General features: G+C 44.0%; 1 protein-coding gene across 1 annotated transcript; it reads left to right on the plus strand.

The window, feature by feature from the left end:
- The first annotated feature begins 3566 nt into the window (after positions 1–3566).
- On the plus strand, positions 3567–17923 carry ZNF671 (zinc finger protein 671). The gene is made up of 4 exons (XM_047094276.1): positions 3567–4082; positions 14871–14997; positions 15482–15604; positions 16210–17923. The coding sequence occupies exons 1-4, from the start codon at positions 3567–3569 to the stop codon at positions 17415–17417; spliced, it is 1974 nt and encodes a 657-aa protein (XP_046950232.1). The 3' UTR covers positions 17418–17923.
- Positions 17924–18621: the final 698 nt, after the last annotated feature.

Below are 18621 nucleotides of genomic sequence, written 5' to 3' on the forward strand. Positions count from 1 at the left end.
AAGTTTATTATTACTCGCTAGAGACAGTGACAGAAGAGTGAGACAGGGAGGGACAGGGAGAGAGGGAGAGGCAGAGAGAGAAGGAAAGAGAGAGAGAATCCCAAGCAGGCTCTGCCCTGTCAGCAAGGAGCCAGACACAGGGCTTGAACACACAAACCATGAGATTATGACCTGAGCCAAAACAGAGTCGGATACTCAACCGACTGAGCCAACTGGGTGCCCCTATTTTGTAGGACTTTCAAAACATTTTAAGTGAGTTTTTAAAAAATTTGAGATATTACTGACATTAAATCTTGATACTACATGATAAACAATTATAGAACTTTCAAATATCTTCTGAGTAGTGCATTTCATTTCCATTTTATAATATTTTATAATTAACAGAAGCCTTTCATTTTAATGTAGTTTATTTTGATGTATCTTTATGATGATGCTTTTTATATCTCCTTTGACAAAATCTGCTTTGTATGTTTCACAAAGGGAATTTCTTCCATGACCTTTCAAGAGCTGTGATTCTTCTTGTACTATAAAACCTTATCCACCTGAAATTAATATTGTACCCATTGCATATCCCATTGCACAGACAATATATTTAACAGCTACTATTAGGACTACTGTAGCCACAAGTGTAAATGCAAGTTGAACCTTTGGAAGTTTTACACAGTTTCAACTAATAGTGAATTTGATATCTGTGGTAGGTTGAATAAGGCTCCCCTATATGGCAAAAGAAATTTTGCAGATGTGATTTTTTTTTCCAGATGTGACTAAGATAAGAGTTTTGGGATTGGGCGATTATCTGGGATGGATTAATGTGGGTGAGCGCTAAACATACCGACAAAGGTGGAGACAGAGGGAGATTTGACTACAGAAGAAGAGAAGGCAATGTGATGAGGAAGGTAGTTTACTCCACTGCAAGGAAGGTGGACAGCCAGCAGAAACTAGAAAAGGCAAAGAAAAGCATCTCCCCTGGAACCACTGTGCTCACACTTTGATTTAGGTTCAGAAGATTCATTTCGGACTCCTGGCTTCCAGAACTGTAAGATAATAAATTTCTGGTGTTTTAAACCACTAAATTTGCTACAGCAGCAATAAGAAATATCTTAATGCAAAAAAGGGTAAACTTCCTATTTGCTTGTAACAGGAAGCTGTATTTATTTTTTATTCTTATCTTTTTAAATGTTTTTATTTATTTTTGAGAGAGAGAGAGAGAGAAAGAGAGAACGAGTCAGTGGGGGGCAGAGACAGAGGGAGACACAGAATCTGAAACAGGCTCCAGGCTCTGAGCTGTCAGCACAGAGCCCAATGCAGGGCTTGAACCCACGGACTGTGAGATCATGACCTGAGCCAAAGTCAGACACTTAACTGACTGAGCCACCCAGGTGCCAGGAAGCTATATTTATAAGGCACAGTCTCCACAAGAAAAGTTGGGGCTTTATAGTTTTATATAGGTATTAGGAAGTTTGGTATTTAGCACATGCTGGGCTTTCAGAAATGGGAGTGTTTAGGGTTGGACAGACTTTTGGCTCTGTTATCACAGGCACTGGAGTACCTCTACTGTTCAGAAGGTTATTGTCAGAAACATGGATGGCCATTGGAGTAAGGTACTTGCTGATTGGCTGTTGGGTAGGGGCCTGGGACTGTCCCAGTGTTGGCTGTCTTTCCAGACTGGAATTTATCACTGACTGATTGATTTTCAGAAGTTTAATAATGATACTGTCCAGCTTTTAGAAGTGTGGTACTGGAACAAGACTGACTCCAATGGGCTGATTTTCAGAACCACGTGTATTGAGGGACAGTTAACTCAAATGAACCGTGGTTAGTTGTTCAGGATTTTGTTAAAAGGACACTCTTTTTTTTTCTTGAATTTGAAAAATAAAATTCAAAACAATTTTTAAAGTTTATTTATTTCTTTTGGGAGAGAGAGAGAGAAAGAGAGAGAGAGTGTGCACAAGTTGGGGAAGGGCAGAGAGAAGGAGAGACAGATTCCCAAGCAGGCTCCGCGCTATCAGAGCAGAGCCTAATGTGAGGCTCAAACTCATAAACTGTTAGTTCATGACCTGAGCTGAGATCAAGAGTCAGACGCTTAACCCACTCTGCCACCCAAGTGACCTGAAAAATAACATTTTAAATTCAAATGCCATCTGTTGATCTTCCCGTAGCCTATCCTGCAGGACAAAAATAAAAAAATTGTCTCATTGTTTTCTGTTTTTTAAGTAAGCTCTACATCCAACATAGGGCTTGAATTCACAACCTGAAATCAAGAGTCACATGCTCTATGGACTGAGCCAGCCAGGAGCCCCAGGAATTGTCTTGATCTTTATTTTTAGAGATATGATTTTCAACTAGTGTTGTCATTTAAATGAGTTAAGTGTCTATTACTGTGGTGGGAAAATAGCCCTAACTGCTGATTTTTGGTGGTGTATTGAAAACAGCTGAACATAAAACACTTTAGGCATCCTGACAGTGTCAATGAAGAATGCAGGACAAAGATCTCTGAAGGTAGGATATTTCCTATATATACACAACTCCTTGAAACCCCACTAATTAAGACAGGGCAGTTGTTCATTGAAAATATACGCGAGAAGAATGAATTACCATGACAACATAGTTTTGCTATTGATTTTTACCATTCTAACGTCCTCTATATATCCTCTTTCTCTCTCCCTCCAACTGTTCCATGTTTCCAGGAGAGAAAAAAAGAATCAAAACTTGTAGACAAAGCTTTGACTGTGGTCAGGATTTCAATACAGACATGTGCTCAGCTCCATTCCTTTGTTTCTCATACTTCAGTACTCAGAAATTTTTTCAGCCATAATCTCAACTCCCTGTTCAGAAACCTACCCCAAAATATCACGTGAAATAGTGATTACTTCACAGGAGGATATGTGAGACACCTCATGGTGTCTCAAACATTTGACAATGACAGACCCTGTCCAAGCAGGAAATGACCTTGAAATGGTTGCATTCCTTTTCGACAGGTCTCAGATCTTAAAAGCAATTCTATGTATCTTAGGATATAGAGTAAAAAATATTATCTGGAAAAAAATGTCCCTTGCTGGGCTGGTACAATCACCAATTGATTATACAAGCTGGAGAAAACTTTCCTGAGGACATCTGTCCACTGGCTTCACAGCTGCTCAACATCCCTTTTTTCCCTTCCACTCAGTGGCCCTGTCTGGTCTTTTCTCTCTTGTCCCTGACCAGAACTGAAGTTCACAAAACTGATCCTAAAGCTTCGTTGTGTATGTATTTAAAAAGCAGCCGGGTGATACTTATTAGCTCCCACATATGAGTGGACAGAGAGATACGGTGTGGTGTTGTGTCCTTTTGGTTCTGTGGCTTTGGGGAACATCTGAAATAACGTCTACAAACATTTCTGTAATCGGTCCGGAGTACACTCCACGGAATCCGGGTCCTGCCCCTTCCTCGAAGAGAGTGGGTACCATTTACCACGCCCTTCGCTGTGGCCCTTTGCTTTTGCCAGGAACCTCAGCCCAGGACCATTTGTCTGGACCTAAGGCTCATGGGAAACTACATTACCCAGAAGCCTACTCGCCGCACGTCCAATGAAGGCCCGGGAGAGCTGCGTTTTCGTGCGTGAGAAAGGCGACTGGGCGGGCCTGGCATCCTCCTTGCAATCGGCATTTTCTCACTTTTTGTTAGGATCTACACAAGCAGGGGACTTTGAATGCTTGGTTAGGCCGGAGGCGGAGGCGTTGTCCTCGTTTCGTGGAGACAAATCCGAGGCTCGGCGTTGGCGACGCCCACCGTGGCCCTGCCGCTGGGGTGAGACTTGGGACAGCTGTGTTTGCGTCCCCGACCTAGAGCCGGCGTCTCCCGCCCCGCCCACAGAGTCCGATGGCGGCGGCTGCGCCCAGGTACCCGGCTCAGGTAAACGCGCGACCCCCGGGCCCTCCCCGCCCTCCCCCACCCAGACCCTCCAGGCCCGAGCGCGGGGCGCCTGGTCGCGTCCCTGCGGCCCGGGTCCCGGTGTCCGGGCCGGGGAGGCGCTCGCGGGCTGGGGCCCAGTGTCTGAGCGCCGGCGTGACGGGGTGCGGGAGCTGGCTGTAGGGGAGGGGCCGGTTGGTGCAGGGCCTGGGTGGGACTGAGACGGAGGAAAACCGGAGTCTGCAGTATGCAGAGTGTGAGGGCTCACGCCTTGGGTGAGAAGTTGCGCTCATTGTGAGGACTCTGGGAGCCATCAGATTTTGAGTAGAAGGACTTGGTGGGGGGGGGGGGGTCGGGCTTCAAAAGTAGCCACATTTTTTGCGCGGAGCAAAAATTAGATTAGATTAGATTAGGGCGGGCGGGGAATATGAATTCCTGGAGACCAGTAAGTACGTAGTGTACCGGGCTCCCAAAAGTGTTTTAACGATGGGTGAACCAGAGTAGTGCCAGAGGAAAGGGAAGAAGTGGTCGGATTCTGGATAGATTTTAAGGTTAGAACCAACACTATTTACTGCTGCAGCAGAAGTGGCAGTGATTGAGAGTAAGGAGTGAAAAACTAACTTTTTAATTTTTGCTGTTCTATTGTTTTTCACGGACGTCTTGAAAATGGAAATCAATAAGTCAAAGTAGGAAGGTTTCAAGGAGATCAGAAGTTGAATTTTGGACATGGTTGATTGTGAGATTTGTCAGTTTGGAGGTGTCACATGGGGTTTGGGGATGGAAGCTTTGGGGTTGTGGGAGAATGGGCTGGGTTGGAGATGTCCACAGGGTGAGGATGGTGATCTGGGCCAGGTCAAGGCCTGGAGATCAGAATTAGGGGTTGAAGTCTTAAGTATGTTATTGTATTGTATTGTATTGTATTGTATTGTATTGTATTGTATTGTATTGTATTTTTTAAGATTTTATTTATTTTTTTTTAAATTTTTTTAACGTTTATTTATTTTTGAGACAGGGAGAGACAGAGCATGAACAGGGGAGGTCTCAGAGAGAGGGAGACACAGAATATGAAGCAGGCTCCAGGCTCTGAGCTGTCAGCACAGAGCCCGACGCGGGGCTAGAACTCACCGACCGCGAGATCATGACCTGAGCCGAAGTCGGCAGCCCAACCCACTGAGCCACCAAGGCGCCCCTTAAGATTTTAAAGTTATCTCTACACCCAACGTAGGGCTTGAATTTACAACCCCGAGATCAAAAGTTGTGCACTTCACTGAAGGAGCCAGCCAGGCACCCCTTAAGTGTGTTTATTTTTAAAAGTTTTGTTTTGTTTTGTTTTAGATGCACCTGGGTGGCTCAGTCAGTTAAGCCTCCGACTTCGGCTCAGGTCGTGATCTTGTGGTTCACAAGTTCAAGCCCCACATCATGCTCTCTGCTAACAGCTCAGATCCTGGAGCCTGTTTCAGATTTTGAGTCTCCCTCTCTCTCTGCCCCTTCCCCACTTGGCGCTGTCTCTCCCTCTCTCTCTCTCTCTCTCTCTCTCTCTCTCTCTGTCTGAAAAATAAATAAAAAACATTTTTTTAAAAAGTGTGTTTTTTCTTTAAGTTCATTTTATTTATTTTGAGACAGAGAGAGAAAGCACAAGTTGGGGAGGGGCAAAGAGAGGAAGAGAGAATCCCAAGCAGGCTCTGTGCTGTCAGGGAGGAGCCTGATGCAGGCTCAAACTCACCAACCGTGAGATCATGACCTCAGAAGTCAGACGCTCAACCAACTGAGCCACTCAGGTGCCTCATGTCAGATTGTATTAAATGCATGGGAAAACTCCATACAGTCTGTTACAAAGGATCCCTCATTACTGAAACAGAGATAAGCTAAAAGGAATGGAGTGAAATAAGACATGAATACTAATAAGAAGGTTGGAGTGATTAATATAAGAAATGGTGAAGTTCAAAAAATATTAAAAATTTAAAAAAGTGGTAAACTTCCTGGAAAGTAATATTACCAAAGATAACATAGGGATATTTTACAGTATCAAACAAGTAATTTAATCAAGCAAATACAAGAATGCTAAGGTACATAAGAACAGACCTTCAAAAATTCTTTTAAAATATTTTTATTTATTTTATTTTTTAAAGTTATCTCTGCACCCAACATGAGGCTTGAACTCATGACCCCAAGATCAGCGGTCTACCAACTGAGCTAGCCAAGTGTCCCCCAAAATTATTTTAATAATTAATAGAATACACACAAAAACAGTAAGGATATGGAAAACAACATCTCAGCTAACTTGATTCAATAGATATGTATAAAAGATTGCTCCAGGGCACCTTGGTGGCCCAGTTAAGTGTCCAACTCTTGATTCAGCTCAGGTCATGATCTCATAGTTGTAGGATTGAGCCGCACATCGGGCTCTGTGCTGGAGCTAGAAAAAGAAGAACAAACAGAACCCCAAACCAGTAGAAGGAAAGAAAAAATAAAGATTAGAGCAGAAATAAAATAGAAACTTAAAACATTATAGAACAGATCAATGAAACTAAAAGGTGGTTCTTTGGAAAGATCAACAATACTGATAAACCTTTAGCCACACTCATCAAAAATTAATAAAAATTAAAAATAGGGGGGTGCCTGGGTGGCTCAGAGTGCAAGCCGTGTGTCGATCTCTGTGCTGACAGCCCAGAGCCTAGAGCCTGCTTCAGATTCTGTGTCTCCCTCTCCCTCTGCTCCTGTCCTGCTCATGCTGTGTCTCTCTGTCTCTCAAAAATAAATAAGCATTAAAACTTTTTTTTAATTAAAAATAGAAGACTCCAACAGAAGCAGAAATGAAAGAGGAGAAATAACCAACACCACAAATACAAAGGATTGTAGGAATATTATGAAACATTATATGCCAACAAATAGGACAACCTAGAGGAAATAGATAAATTACTAGGATCTTATAACCTCCTAAAACTAAATCAGGAAGAAGTAGAAAATTTAAACAGACTTATTACTAGCAATGCAATTGAATGAGTAATCAAAAATCTCCCAACCAAGGAAAGGCCAGGACCAGATGGCTTCACAGGTGAATCCTACCAAACATTGAAAGAAGAGTTCATACTTATTCTTCTCAAACTATTCCAAAAAATAGAGGAAGGAAAACTTCCAGATTCATTTTACAAGGCTAGTGTTATCCTGGCACCAAAACCAGATGAAGACACTACCAAAAAAAAAAAAAAAAGAGAGAGAGGGAGAGCGAGAGAGAGAGGGAGAACTACAGGCCAATATCTGATGAACATAGATGTAAAAATTTTCAACAAAATACTGACAAATGGAATCAAACCAAACATTACAAAAATAATTCACTACAATCAAGTGGGATTTATTCCTGGAATACAAGGGTGAGTTCAGTATTCACAAATCAATCAATGTGGTACATTACCTCACCAAGAGAAAGAATAAAAACCACATGATCACTTGACTAGATATAGAGAAAGCTTTTGTCAAAATACAATATCCATTCATTTTTTAAAAGTTTTTCTAATTTATTTAAGTGATCTCTACACCAAATGTGGGGCTTGAACTCCTGACCCCAAGATCAAGAGTCACATGTTCTTCCAACTGAGCCAGTCATGTGGCCCATACAACATCCATTTATGATAAAACTCTCAACAAAGTAGGTTTAGAGGAAATATACTTCAACTTGATAAAGGCCATATATGAAGAACCACAGCTACCCTCATGCTCAATGGTGAAAAACAGAGCTTTCTCCCTAAGATCAAGAGATAGACAAGGACATCACTGTCACCACTTTTATTCAACGTAGTACTGGAAGTCCTAACCATAACAATCAGACAACAAAAGGAAATGAAAGGAATCCAAATTGGTAAGGAAGAAGAAGTAAAACTTTCACTATTTGCAGATGACATAATACTTTATATAGAAAACCTGAAATACTCCACCAGAAAATTCTAAAATTGATAAATGAATTCGGTAAGGTCACAGGATACAAATTAGTTGCATTTTGGTGAGTCTAGGTGGTACAGTTAGTTAAGCAGCCAACTCTTGGTTTCTGCTCAGATCATGATGTCTCGTTTTCATGGGTTTGAGCCCCACATTGGGGTTGCACTCACAGTGCGGAGCCTGCTTGGAATTCTCTGTCTCCCTCTCTCTCTGCCCCTCCCCCACTTGCACTGTCTCTGACTCTCAAAATAAATAAACATTTAAAAAAGTCAGTTACACTTTTATTTACTTTTTTTAAAGTTTATTTATTTATTTTGAGAGCGTGAGTGCAAGAGAGGAAGAAACAGAGAGAGGGAGAGACAGAATCCCACGTAGGTTCCACACTGTCAGTGCATAGCCTGACGGACTTGAACTCGCAAACCATGAGATCATGACCTGAGTGAAGATCAGGAATCTGGTGCTTAACCAACTGGGCCACCCAAGGGCCCCTCAGTTACATTTTTATTCACTAATAATGAATTAGCAGAAAGAGAAATTAAGAAAACAATCCCATTTATAATTGCACCAAAAATAATAAAATGCCTAGGGATGAACTTAACCAAAGAGGTGAAAGACTGTACTATGAAAACTATGAAACATTGATGAAAGAAAGTGAAGATAACTGAAACAAATGGAAAGATATTCCATGCTCATGAATTGGGAGAGCAAATATTGTTAAAATGTCCATATTACTTAAGCAAACTACACATTTAATGCAATCCCTATTAAAATACCAACAGCATTTTTCACAGAACTAGAACAAATAATCCTAAAATATGTATGGAACTACAAAAGACTCCAAATAGCCAAAGCTATCCTGAGAAAGAACAAAACTGGAGGTATTACAATCCAATTTTCAAGATATACTACAAAGCTCTAGTAATCAAAACAATATAGTAATGACAGAAAACAGACACGTAGATCAGTGGAACAGAACAGAGAGCTCAGAAGTAAACCCACCATTATATGGTCAATTGATCTTCAACAAAAGAAGCAAAAATATCCAGTGAGAAAGATAGTCTCTTTAATAAGTGGTGTTGGGAAAACTGGGCAGCTACATGCAAAACCAGGAAACTGGATCACTTTCTTACATCATACACAAAAATAAAATGGATGAAAAACCTTAATGGAAGACCTGAAACTATAAAAATCCTAGAAGAGAGCAGAGACAGTAATTTCTGTCTATGACCATAGCAACATTTTTCTAGATATGTCTCCTAATCAAGGGAAACAAAAGCAAAAATAAAATATTGTGACTACATCCAAAGAAAAGTTTCTGCAGAGCAAATGAAATAATAAAACAAAAAGACCACCCCTACTGAATGGGAGAAAGTATTTGCAAATGATATGTCTGATAAAGTGTTAGTATCTAAAATACATACAGAACTTCTACAACTCAACACCAAAAATACCCAAAGAATTTAGTTCAAAAACGGGCAGAAGACGTGAACAGATAATTCTCCAAAGGCAGCATCCCAATGGCCAACAGACCTGTCAAAAGATGCTCAATATCACTTATCAGGGAAATGAAAATCAAAACCACAATGAGGGGTGCCTTGGTGGCTCATCTGGTTGAGCGTCTGACTCTTGATTTTGGCTCAGGTCATGATCTCACAGTTCATTGAGTTCGAGCCCCACATGGCAGTGCAGAGCCTGCTTGGGATTCTCTCTTTCACTCTCTCTGCCCCTCCATTGCTTGCTCTCCTGCTTTCTTAAAAATAAGTAAATTAGACACATACACATACACACACACACACACACACACACGCACACACACACGCACACACACAATGAACCTTACACCTGTTGGAATGGCTAAAATAAAAAACACAAGAAACAACAAGTATTGGTGAGGATATGGAAAAAAAGGATCCCTTGTGCACTTTTGGTGGGAATGCAAGCTGGCAAGATGGTATGTATATCCAAAGCAATATTTTTCAGCGATAAAAAAAGATGAAATCTTACCACATGCAATAATGTGGATGGACCTAGAGGGTGTAATGCTAAGTGAAAATTGGTCAGAGAAAGACAGATATCCTATGATTTCACTTGTATGTGAAATTTAAGAAAGAAAGTAGATGAACAAGGAAAAAATGAAACAAAACAAGATTTTTATTTACTTTATTATTATTATTTTTTTTAATGTTTATTTTTTTGACAGAGAGAGAGACAGAGCATGACCGGGGGAGGGGCAGAGAGAGGGAGACACAGAATCTGAAACAGGCTCCAGGCCCTGTCAGCAGAGAGCCCGAGGCAGGGCTCGAACTCACAGACCGCAAGATCACGACCTGAGCCAAAGTCGGATGCTCAACTGACTGAACCACCCAGTCGCCCCAACAAGATTTTTAAATGTAGAGAACAAACTGGTGGTTACCAGAGGGGAGGTGGGTCGGAGACGAGTGGAAAAGATGAAGGGGAATAAGAGTACACTTATCATGATGAGCACTGAATAACACGTAGGATTGTTGAATCAATATATTGTCCACCTGAAATTAATATAACACTGTATGTTAATTATACTGGAAACAAGAAAATCAAGAGAGGATATCTCCAATGTCTAAAATTGTGAAGGGATCAATGCATAGTCCATACAAAGAAATAGCATTAATCAGAGCAAGAAATAAGACTCCAGTCTAAATGCCCAAATTATGAGCGGTCAGTAGAAGTGGGTACCCAAGTGGCTATCAGGCATGTGAAAAGTATACAAACACATTTTAGTTTAGAAATTAATACCAAATACAACTGTCTTACAGAACACATAATAGAATATAAAGAGAATTCTAAGTCATCTGAAAAGTATACTAGAACTAACCTCATGAATATAGATACAAATAACATTAAGACTATATTAACAAAGTTCAGCAATGTATAAAATGTACTATACACCATAACCAAGAGAGATGTATTCCAGTGATGCCAGACTGCTTTAATATTAGCAAAACATTATGTTATCTAACATATTAAACAGGTTAAGGAAAAATTATCATATCAATTGGTACAAAAAATTCACTGGCATAAGTAAATGTAAAGTGCTGTGTACAGGTTCTCTCCCTTTACATATATGTATGAATACACATATGAAGCGTAGACAGATGTAAGTGAACTATAGTCTATATGTCAACAATGCATAGAACACAAAAATTGAATGATGAAATTGTTACAGGTCAATTCTATAGCATCAAATAATAAAATTCTTAGGAATCAGAATAATATGTTTAAGTTACTTCATTACATTCATTAACAAAAATTTTTTTAATGTTTATTTATTTTGGGGAGAGGGAGAGACTGAGTGTGAGCAGGGGAGGGGCAGAGAGAGTGGGAGACACAGAATCCAAAGCAGGCTCCAGGCTCTGAACTGTCAGCACAGAGGCCGATGTGGGGCTGAACCCACAAACAGCGAGATCATGACCTGAGCCCATGTTGGATCCTTAACCCTGACTGAGCTATTCAGGCGCCCCACATTACATTCATTTTTAAATATTTTTTTGAAAGCCACAAAGTTATTTGAATATTGCTGAAAACTTGGTTGTTGAAACCTACAAAACTCTTCTGCTGAGAGAAATTAAAGGTGTCCTAAATAAATGGTATGACATTTTCCATAGAATTCATTGGCTTCACTTTTTCTCCCTAGAAGTGTACAGTACCCTGTTTGGTCTTCAGTATCAAGGGACGTTGTCCTGTTGGGACACTGAACCTGGTGGGTATGAGTCAGGAATTCAGTGTGAGCTTCCACTGAATACACAGATCCATGTGAGACCCAGTTTACCTGAGGGTGGTTGGGGACAGGAGATGAGCACCTGGAACCCTCCGAATCAAGGGTGCAGGTTAAGAAGATGTGGATGGTCAGGAGTCACTTTCTTTCCTCCGGTGGGAAGGGTCTGAAGTGCTGTTGGGAGAATGACCAGAGGATAGCATGTAATTCCCCAGGTAATAAATAGTTCCAATCACCATATGTTTTGTATACTAGTATTTCCCCACTTCAGAAATGAGGAAATGGAGGCTTGGAGAGGTGAGGCCATGCTCAAGGAATCATAATCAATAATGGAGTTACTTACTGCAAACCCAGGTTAGCTTTCCTCTAGAGCTGAGGCCCTGAAGTTAGATGCCATCTGGCAGATTCCATTGCCAATTGGAACCTAAACACTGTGTGATTGGTTGTAATTCAAGTTCAAAGTTTGTGAATTTGAACAGAAGATACAGAAGAAATGTGCTACAAAATTTGAAATGATGTCCACCCTAAGCTACAATTCAGTCCTGAGGAAAAACATTTTTTTAACTTTTTAAAAAATTTTTTTTAACGTTTTATTTATTTTTGAGACAGAGAGAGACAGAACATGAACGGGGGAGGGACAGAGAGAGAGGGAGACACAGAATCGGAAGCAGGCTCCAGGCTCTGAGCCATTAGCCCAGAGCCCGACGCGGGGCTCGAACTCACGGACCGCGAGATCGTGACCTGAGCCGAAGTCGGACGCCCAACCGACTGAGCCACCCAGGCGCCCCTTAACTTTTTTTTTTTAATGTTTATTTGTTTTTGAGAGAGACAGAGACAGGCCATGAGTGGGGGAGGGGCAGAGAGAGAGGGAGACACAGAATCTGAAGCAGGCTCCAGGCTTTGAGCCCGTCAGCACAGAGCCCTATGTGGGGCACGAACTCATGAATTCACGAACCATGAGATCATGACCTGAGCCGAAGTCGGATGCTTAACCGACTGAGTCACCCAGGCGCCCCGAAAAATATTTTTTAAATTGTAAATCTTGAATCATCTTGCTTAGAAAAACATAACCTTAGTGCAACAAGCTACCCAAAACACGCAGAAACGTATAGCATTCTGTATGTTTGATTGTTTTTTCTTAGAATAGTTTTGAATGTCACAGGTTGTACACACTGTTCTGTCCTTTAAAAATTTTAATCATTTCTGTTAAGGCTACTTGTTGGTCTGGGGTATGTGTATTTGAATTTTGATAGATATGGTCTTTAAGTCTGCAAATGGGCAGCATAGACTCCTCTTCAGCCACATGGGTATATGAGAGCCCAGATTGGTGGTGATGAGGATTGTCCAGCACTAAATGTGCACCTTGCACCATTTTAAGTGCTTTATACATAACTTCACCAATATATACAGACTGTTTTTTCCTGCCATTTTAATGAATGGAGCATTATGTGTGAGAAGCATTTAAACAACTGCACAGAGGTCTACCAGGGAGGTTTTGTCTTCATTTTTCATTTCACATCCTGGAGGTGAAACTGTTCCCCTTGCGTCCCAAATTAGGAGGGGTGAGGCTGGGATTTACGAATCCTGAACCCCCAGAATAGCCAGGGCCAGTTCATTCATGCTTAGGACATGGGACACCTGCTGTGGCTTGGGAGCAACTGGCAGACTTAGCACACAGTAGGCTCTCAATAAATGATTTCTTTGCCTTCCACCTCTGACCACCCTGGCTTCCTGTCCGAGCCCCGTGGGGTGGTAGTCACTACAATACCCAGAAGGCTCTGCATCATGAGGTGGCAGCTCCCAGCCAATGATGGGCCAGGAGAGGAGGTCTTTTCCTGCCAGTGCTTCTGGTCACAGCAGAACTTCCAGAGTCATCCTCCTGGTGGCTAGTTTGTTTTTTTTAAGGGAGGTCTGTGTGTGTGTGTGTTTCTTACTGTTTATTTTCAAGAGAGAGAGATTGACAGAGCAAGAGTGGGGGAGGGGCAGAGAGAGAGGGAGACACAGAATCCGGAGTGGTCTCCAGGCTCCGAGCTGTCAGCACAGTGCCCGACACGGGGCTCAAACTTACGAACCATGAAATCATGACCTGAGCTGAAGTCAGATGCTTAACTGACTGAGCCACCCAGGTGCCCCAGATTGTATTTTCTGTTTGTTACTTTACTAAGGCCTGTTTTGTTTGAAGTGGATTGTGAGAAGAATGGTAGGGAGTTAGAGGTGACTCAAAATTGTGAACATGCTGCACTATGAACTGAACTGGGGAAGTCAGTCGTAAAACTAATGTTCAGAGGATTGGGTGGAGATAAGGAAGTTGTGACTACTGAGGAAAAAGCATGTGTATAATTGATGAAATAATGCCTCCCAAAGATGTCCATGTTCTAATCCCTTGAACTTCTGGATATGTTACCTCACGTATCACAAGGGACTTCGTGTATATGATTGAATTAAGTATATTAAAATGGAGAGATTATCCATTGGGCCCAGTGTAATCACAGAAGAATAGAGTCAAAGAAGATTTGAGGAAACAAACAGAGGTCAGAGTGATAACATATGTTGGCTTTGAAGACAGAGGAAAGGGCAAGGAGTCAAGGATTGCATGAGCTCTTGAGAAACTGGGAAAGTTAAGGAAACATTCTTCTGTAGAACTGCCCAAAGGAACACAGTCCTGATTTTATCCTAGTGAGTGCTATTTTGGATTTATAGTCTCTAGAGTGGTAAGAAGATGAATTTGTGTTAAGCCACAATGTGGTAATGGTTTGTTACAGCAGCTATAGGAAGCTAATACAACGTGCAGCAGAGAATTGGAAGAAGGCTGCAGGTACCTGAAATACGCATGGAGTTCTGGGTGCCTGAAATTGAAGGAAAGGTCCAGACTGAGAGGCCTTCAAAGCGGGAATGGGGGCTTTCCTTTGGCAATTGGGGCCACTTGAGGTTTGTTGCAAGATGGGATCCCGAATGTACTGCCAAGCGTTCTCTCTGTGCTAGTTGCAGGGCAACATGTGAGGAGTCTGGTGTGGGCAAGAAGAGTGGTGCTAGGTGACTGAAGGTGTGTGTGGGGGTGTGGTCTGAGAAGTGACGTGCACGAGAGGGGAGAGTGTCAACTGATGGTCCTGCACCCCTGCTACTGGGGGCTTCCGTGAGAGCAGTGAGTCTAGGTTTATGTCTAGAAGGCATGATTTAGGGCGCCCCAGAAGAACTGGCAGGCACATGGGGATGTGGCTGAGCCTGACATTGTTGTGGGTAGAGTGGGGATACTCAGTCAAGAGACTTTTCCTGGACCCTGCTGGCCATGTCATTGCAGGGCTGTGTGATCTCTGAGGACGTGTTTGTGTACTTCTCGTGGGAAGAATGGATGCTCCTTGATGATTCTCAGAGACTTTTATATCAGGATGTGATGCTCGAGAACTTTGCACTTTTAGCCTCACTGGGTAAGGTCCGCACACCAATCCCATCTTCTTTCTCTTTTTCGCCACGGACCGCTGTGTCCTTCCCTGGTCAGATCACAGGCACTGCTTCCCTGCCAGGCTTCCTGGAGTAGGCGCTGTGGGTGCCAGGTCTGAGCCGTATGGAGTGTTCTCGCCTCTTAGTGACCCCATCCCGAAGCCACACAGCTAAGGCTTTGGGAGTCACAGCGCGTGGTTTGCCCCATGGATGCCTTTGTCTTGGGCATTTTCTGGGCTGGTGAATCTGTCCAGAACTATGGTACCTCTGTGCCTAAAGTTCCTCTCCCTTTTTCTAGGTGACATTTTCTGGGGCTTACTTATACCAGGAGTTTGCAGGACCTTTGTGCCTGCAAAACCTTCCTTCAAGGTTTTTGTTTTAGTGATAATTTTTTTTTTGAACTTGTGGAGCATCATGGGACGAGTTGCTCTGGCCGGTAGTGGCCGCTCACCTGTCCTGTGTCTCCCTCAGGAATTGCACCCTCCACATCACGCTTAGTCGCACAACCAAAGCAAAGGGAAGATCCCTGGGTGCCTGACCAGGTGGATGTGACCCCAGCCACAGAAAGAGAGGCTCCGAAGGGACCTGGACCTGGTGAGTGCATGTGGGGGAGGGCCATGATATCAAGGCGGGGTTCAAAACCAGCAGAATTAATTTTGCACACCGGTGCTTGGTTTCAAGGCTGGTGGCCACACAGTATTCCCATCCTTCCCCGTTCTTGACGTCGTCGCTTATTTCCCATCTGACTTGAAGCCCCTTGCCGTCTCTCATTTGCCCTGCACCCGGTCTTCTCCACTGCTCAGTCCACGTTGTTCTGCAGCGTTGACACAACGTGTCAGGAGATGGGCCCATACCCTTAAATAATCCTCGAGCACCAGCTATACACCTGTAAGTGGATCTTCCTGGGCCTGTGCGTGCCCTTCCGCCTAGCACTCCCCTGTCTCGGCAGCCAGATTCCTCCCGGAAGCCGTTTGCCGTACTCTGTGCACATATCCTTGTCTTCGGGGGGCTTCGGTCATTCTGTGACCTTCAGAGACCCAGTTCTGTGTTTTCAGCCCATTTCTTAACCCGTCCCAACCTCCCTTGTCCTATAAACGGTCCTGCTGATGTGTTCCTGTATGCGTCATACGCTCATTTGTGATGGGGTTGCGCGTCCGCAGAGTCCAGCATGCGTGTCAGCAACGCTTCTCTGGTTTCAGGTTGTTGGTGTGCAGTGGAGGATAATGATACATCCTCTGTCTCCTCAGAAGGAGTGTCACGGGTCAGGACTCCTGAGGCAGGTGTGAAGACCCGCCCATGTGACAGCTCTGGCTCAGTGTTGAAAGAAATCTTATACCTGACTGAACGCCAGCAGGGAGAGGCCAGGCCGAAGCCGCCCGCACGGGGGGCACGTTGGAAGCAATGGTGGCTCAGTGCCAGCCTCCATCAGCACCAGAAGCAGCCCACTGGAGAGAGGCCCTTCCGAAGAGGTGAGGGCAGGGCCTCCGTGAAAAGCTGCAGACCCTACGTGCCAGAGAAGACCTCCATGTGCACGGAGGGTAGGATGGACTTGCCAGCCCCCTCTGGCCTTCCTCAGCACCAAGTCCCCTGCATGCCTTCGAAGGCCTACAAGAGCACCGGGCTTGGCGGTGCCCTTCACACTGGACAGAGGCATCACAGGTGCACTGAATGTGGGAAAGTGTTCACCCGCAAAGACACGCTTACGCGGCACCAGAGAATCCATAGTGGAGAAAGGCCTTATGCGTGCAGCCAGTGTGGGAAACTCTTTAGCCAAAGCTGTGACCTTTTCAAACACGAGACCATACACACTGGAGAAAGGCCGTATGAGTGCCGCGAATGTGGGAAATTTTTTAGACAGATCTCTGGCCTCATTGAACATAGGCGAGTTCACACTGGCGAAAGACTCTATCAGTGCAGCAATTGTGGAAAATTCTTCAGTAGTAAGTCTAACCTCATTAGACACCAAGAAGTTCACACAGGAGCAAGGCCTTATGTATGCAGCACATGCGGGAAAGAGTTCAGCCGCAAACACACGCTCCTTCTGCACCAGAGAACTCACACTGGAGAGAGACCTTACGAGTGCAGTGAGTGTGGGAAGGCCTTTAGCCAGAGCTCTCACCTTAACGTGCACTGGAGAATTCACAGCAGTGATTATGAGTGCAGCAGATGTGGGAAAGCCTTTAGCTGCATCTCTAAACTCGTTCAGCACCAGAAAGTTCACTCTGGAGAAAATCCTTACGAGTGCAGCAGGTGTGGGAAAGCCTTCACCCAGAGGCCGAATCTGATCCGGCACTGGAAAGTTCACAGTGGAGAGCGGCCTTATGTGTGCGGCAGATGTGGGAAAGAGTTTAACCGCAAACACACGCTTGTTCTCCATCAGAAGATTCACACAGGAGAGAAGCCTTAATACTGCAGCAAATGTGGGAGATCCTTTAGTCAAGGCCCCAACTTATAGTTCATTTGAGAATTCCCAGCAGGGATCGTGTGTGCATCGGACATGGGACAGCCTTCACCCAAAGACTAAACCGTTTTCAGCACGGGAAAGTCTACCCTGGACAAAGGCCTCAGCTGTACAGCGAATGTGCTGTCTCCTCATTCAGCCTGACCGTTCTCCCCAGAGTGAAGCTCTGAGAGTAGGCTTTGTGAGGGAGCCATCATTCACAAGTCGTAGCTCACACTTGTGCACATCTACGCTGGGGAGATTCCTTGGGAGCGCCTGGTATGTGAGGTGCGTTCGGGAGCTGTGTTGCACATTGTAAACTGCTGAGTCCCTTTGCCAGTGGCAAAGCCGCCCTACCGTTACCATCGGGCAAAGCTCCGCCGTGTGTGTCTGTCACTTCAGCATGCTCAGGCAGGCGGACCTCTGTGCTGTCTCCACAGTCCCTTGCAGTCATGTTTGGCCTCCACGGACCATCAGGGGCCTCATTTCCTTCCTTTTGTCTGGGTTAGGTGTGGAAAGAGTTGGCTCACGAGATGGGTTTTCCAGGAAGCTTGCAAAGGTTTGTCTTCATGGACTTTTTGGTCTCGTGTCATGCTCTCTGTGGATGTCTACGGTCTCACGTCATCCAGCCCTGGAACGGCATGCCTCTCGTTGCTCATGTTTGTACAATAATAAAATGCTTGTTCTTTCAGCCATTTTTAATCTTGAGGGTTCTGTTCATTGTGTGGGGTGTGTTGAGGACATAGTGGTGTTCTACCAACATGAAAGGATCAAGTTTATGGGAGCCCCCAGTTTTCCATGTCTCAGAGAGGACAGTGTGATGGCAGAGAAAAGCTCTCATTCCAGGTTTGGCCTAATTTGTGCTGCTGCCCGAGGTCTTCTGGGAAAGACTTACGGGCTTTGTGGGACCTGTCATGTGGCCCGGGTCCGTAAGTAACTGTGGAGAGGGGGTTGTGACAACCTCCAGTGCATCTGGAAGCAGATTGAGTTTGGTCCCTGGTTCCTGTGGAATGTCTCATGTCCCCAGGCACTATGAAGAGGAAACTGGCCTCTGGTACCTGACAAGGAGCCTGAGTCAGAATTCGGTAGGTAGATGTCACTGGCTGGAAGAGCTACAGGAGCCAGGCAGGAACTATAATGGATACGGGAACAAAGTGTAATTAATGTGGGG

This window comes from Lynx rufus, unplaced genomic scaffold, assembly GCF_022079265.1.
Source record: "Lynx rufus isolate CCGP_SWC_20201006 ecotype Redwood Valley unplaced genomic scaffold, mLynRuf1.p SCAF_39, whole genome shotgun sequence".
Taxonomy (NCBI): domain Eukaryota; kingdom Metazoa; phylum Chordata; class Mammalia; order Carnivora; family Felidae; genus Lynx; species Lynx rufus.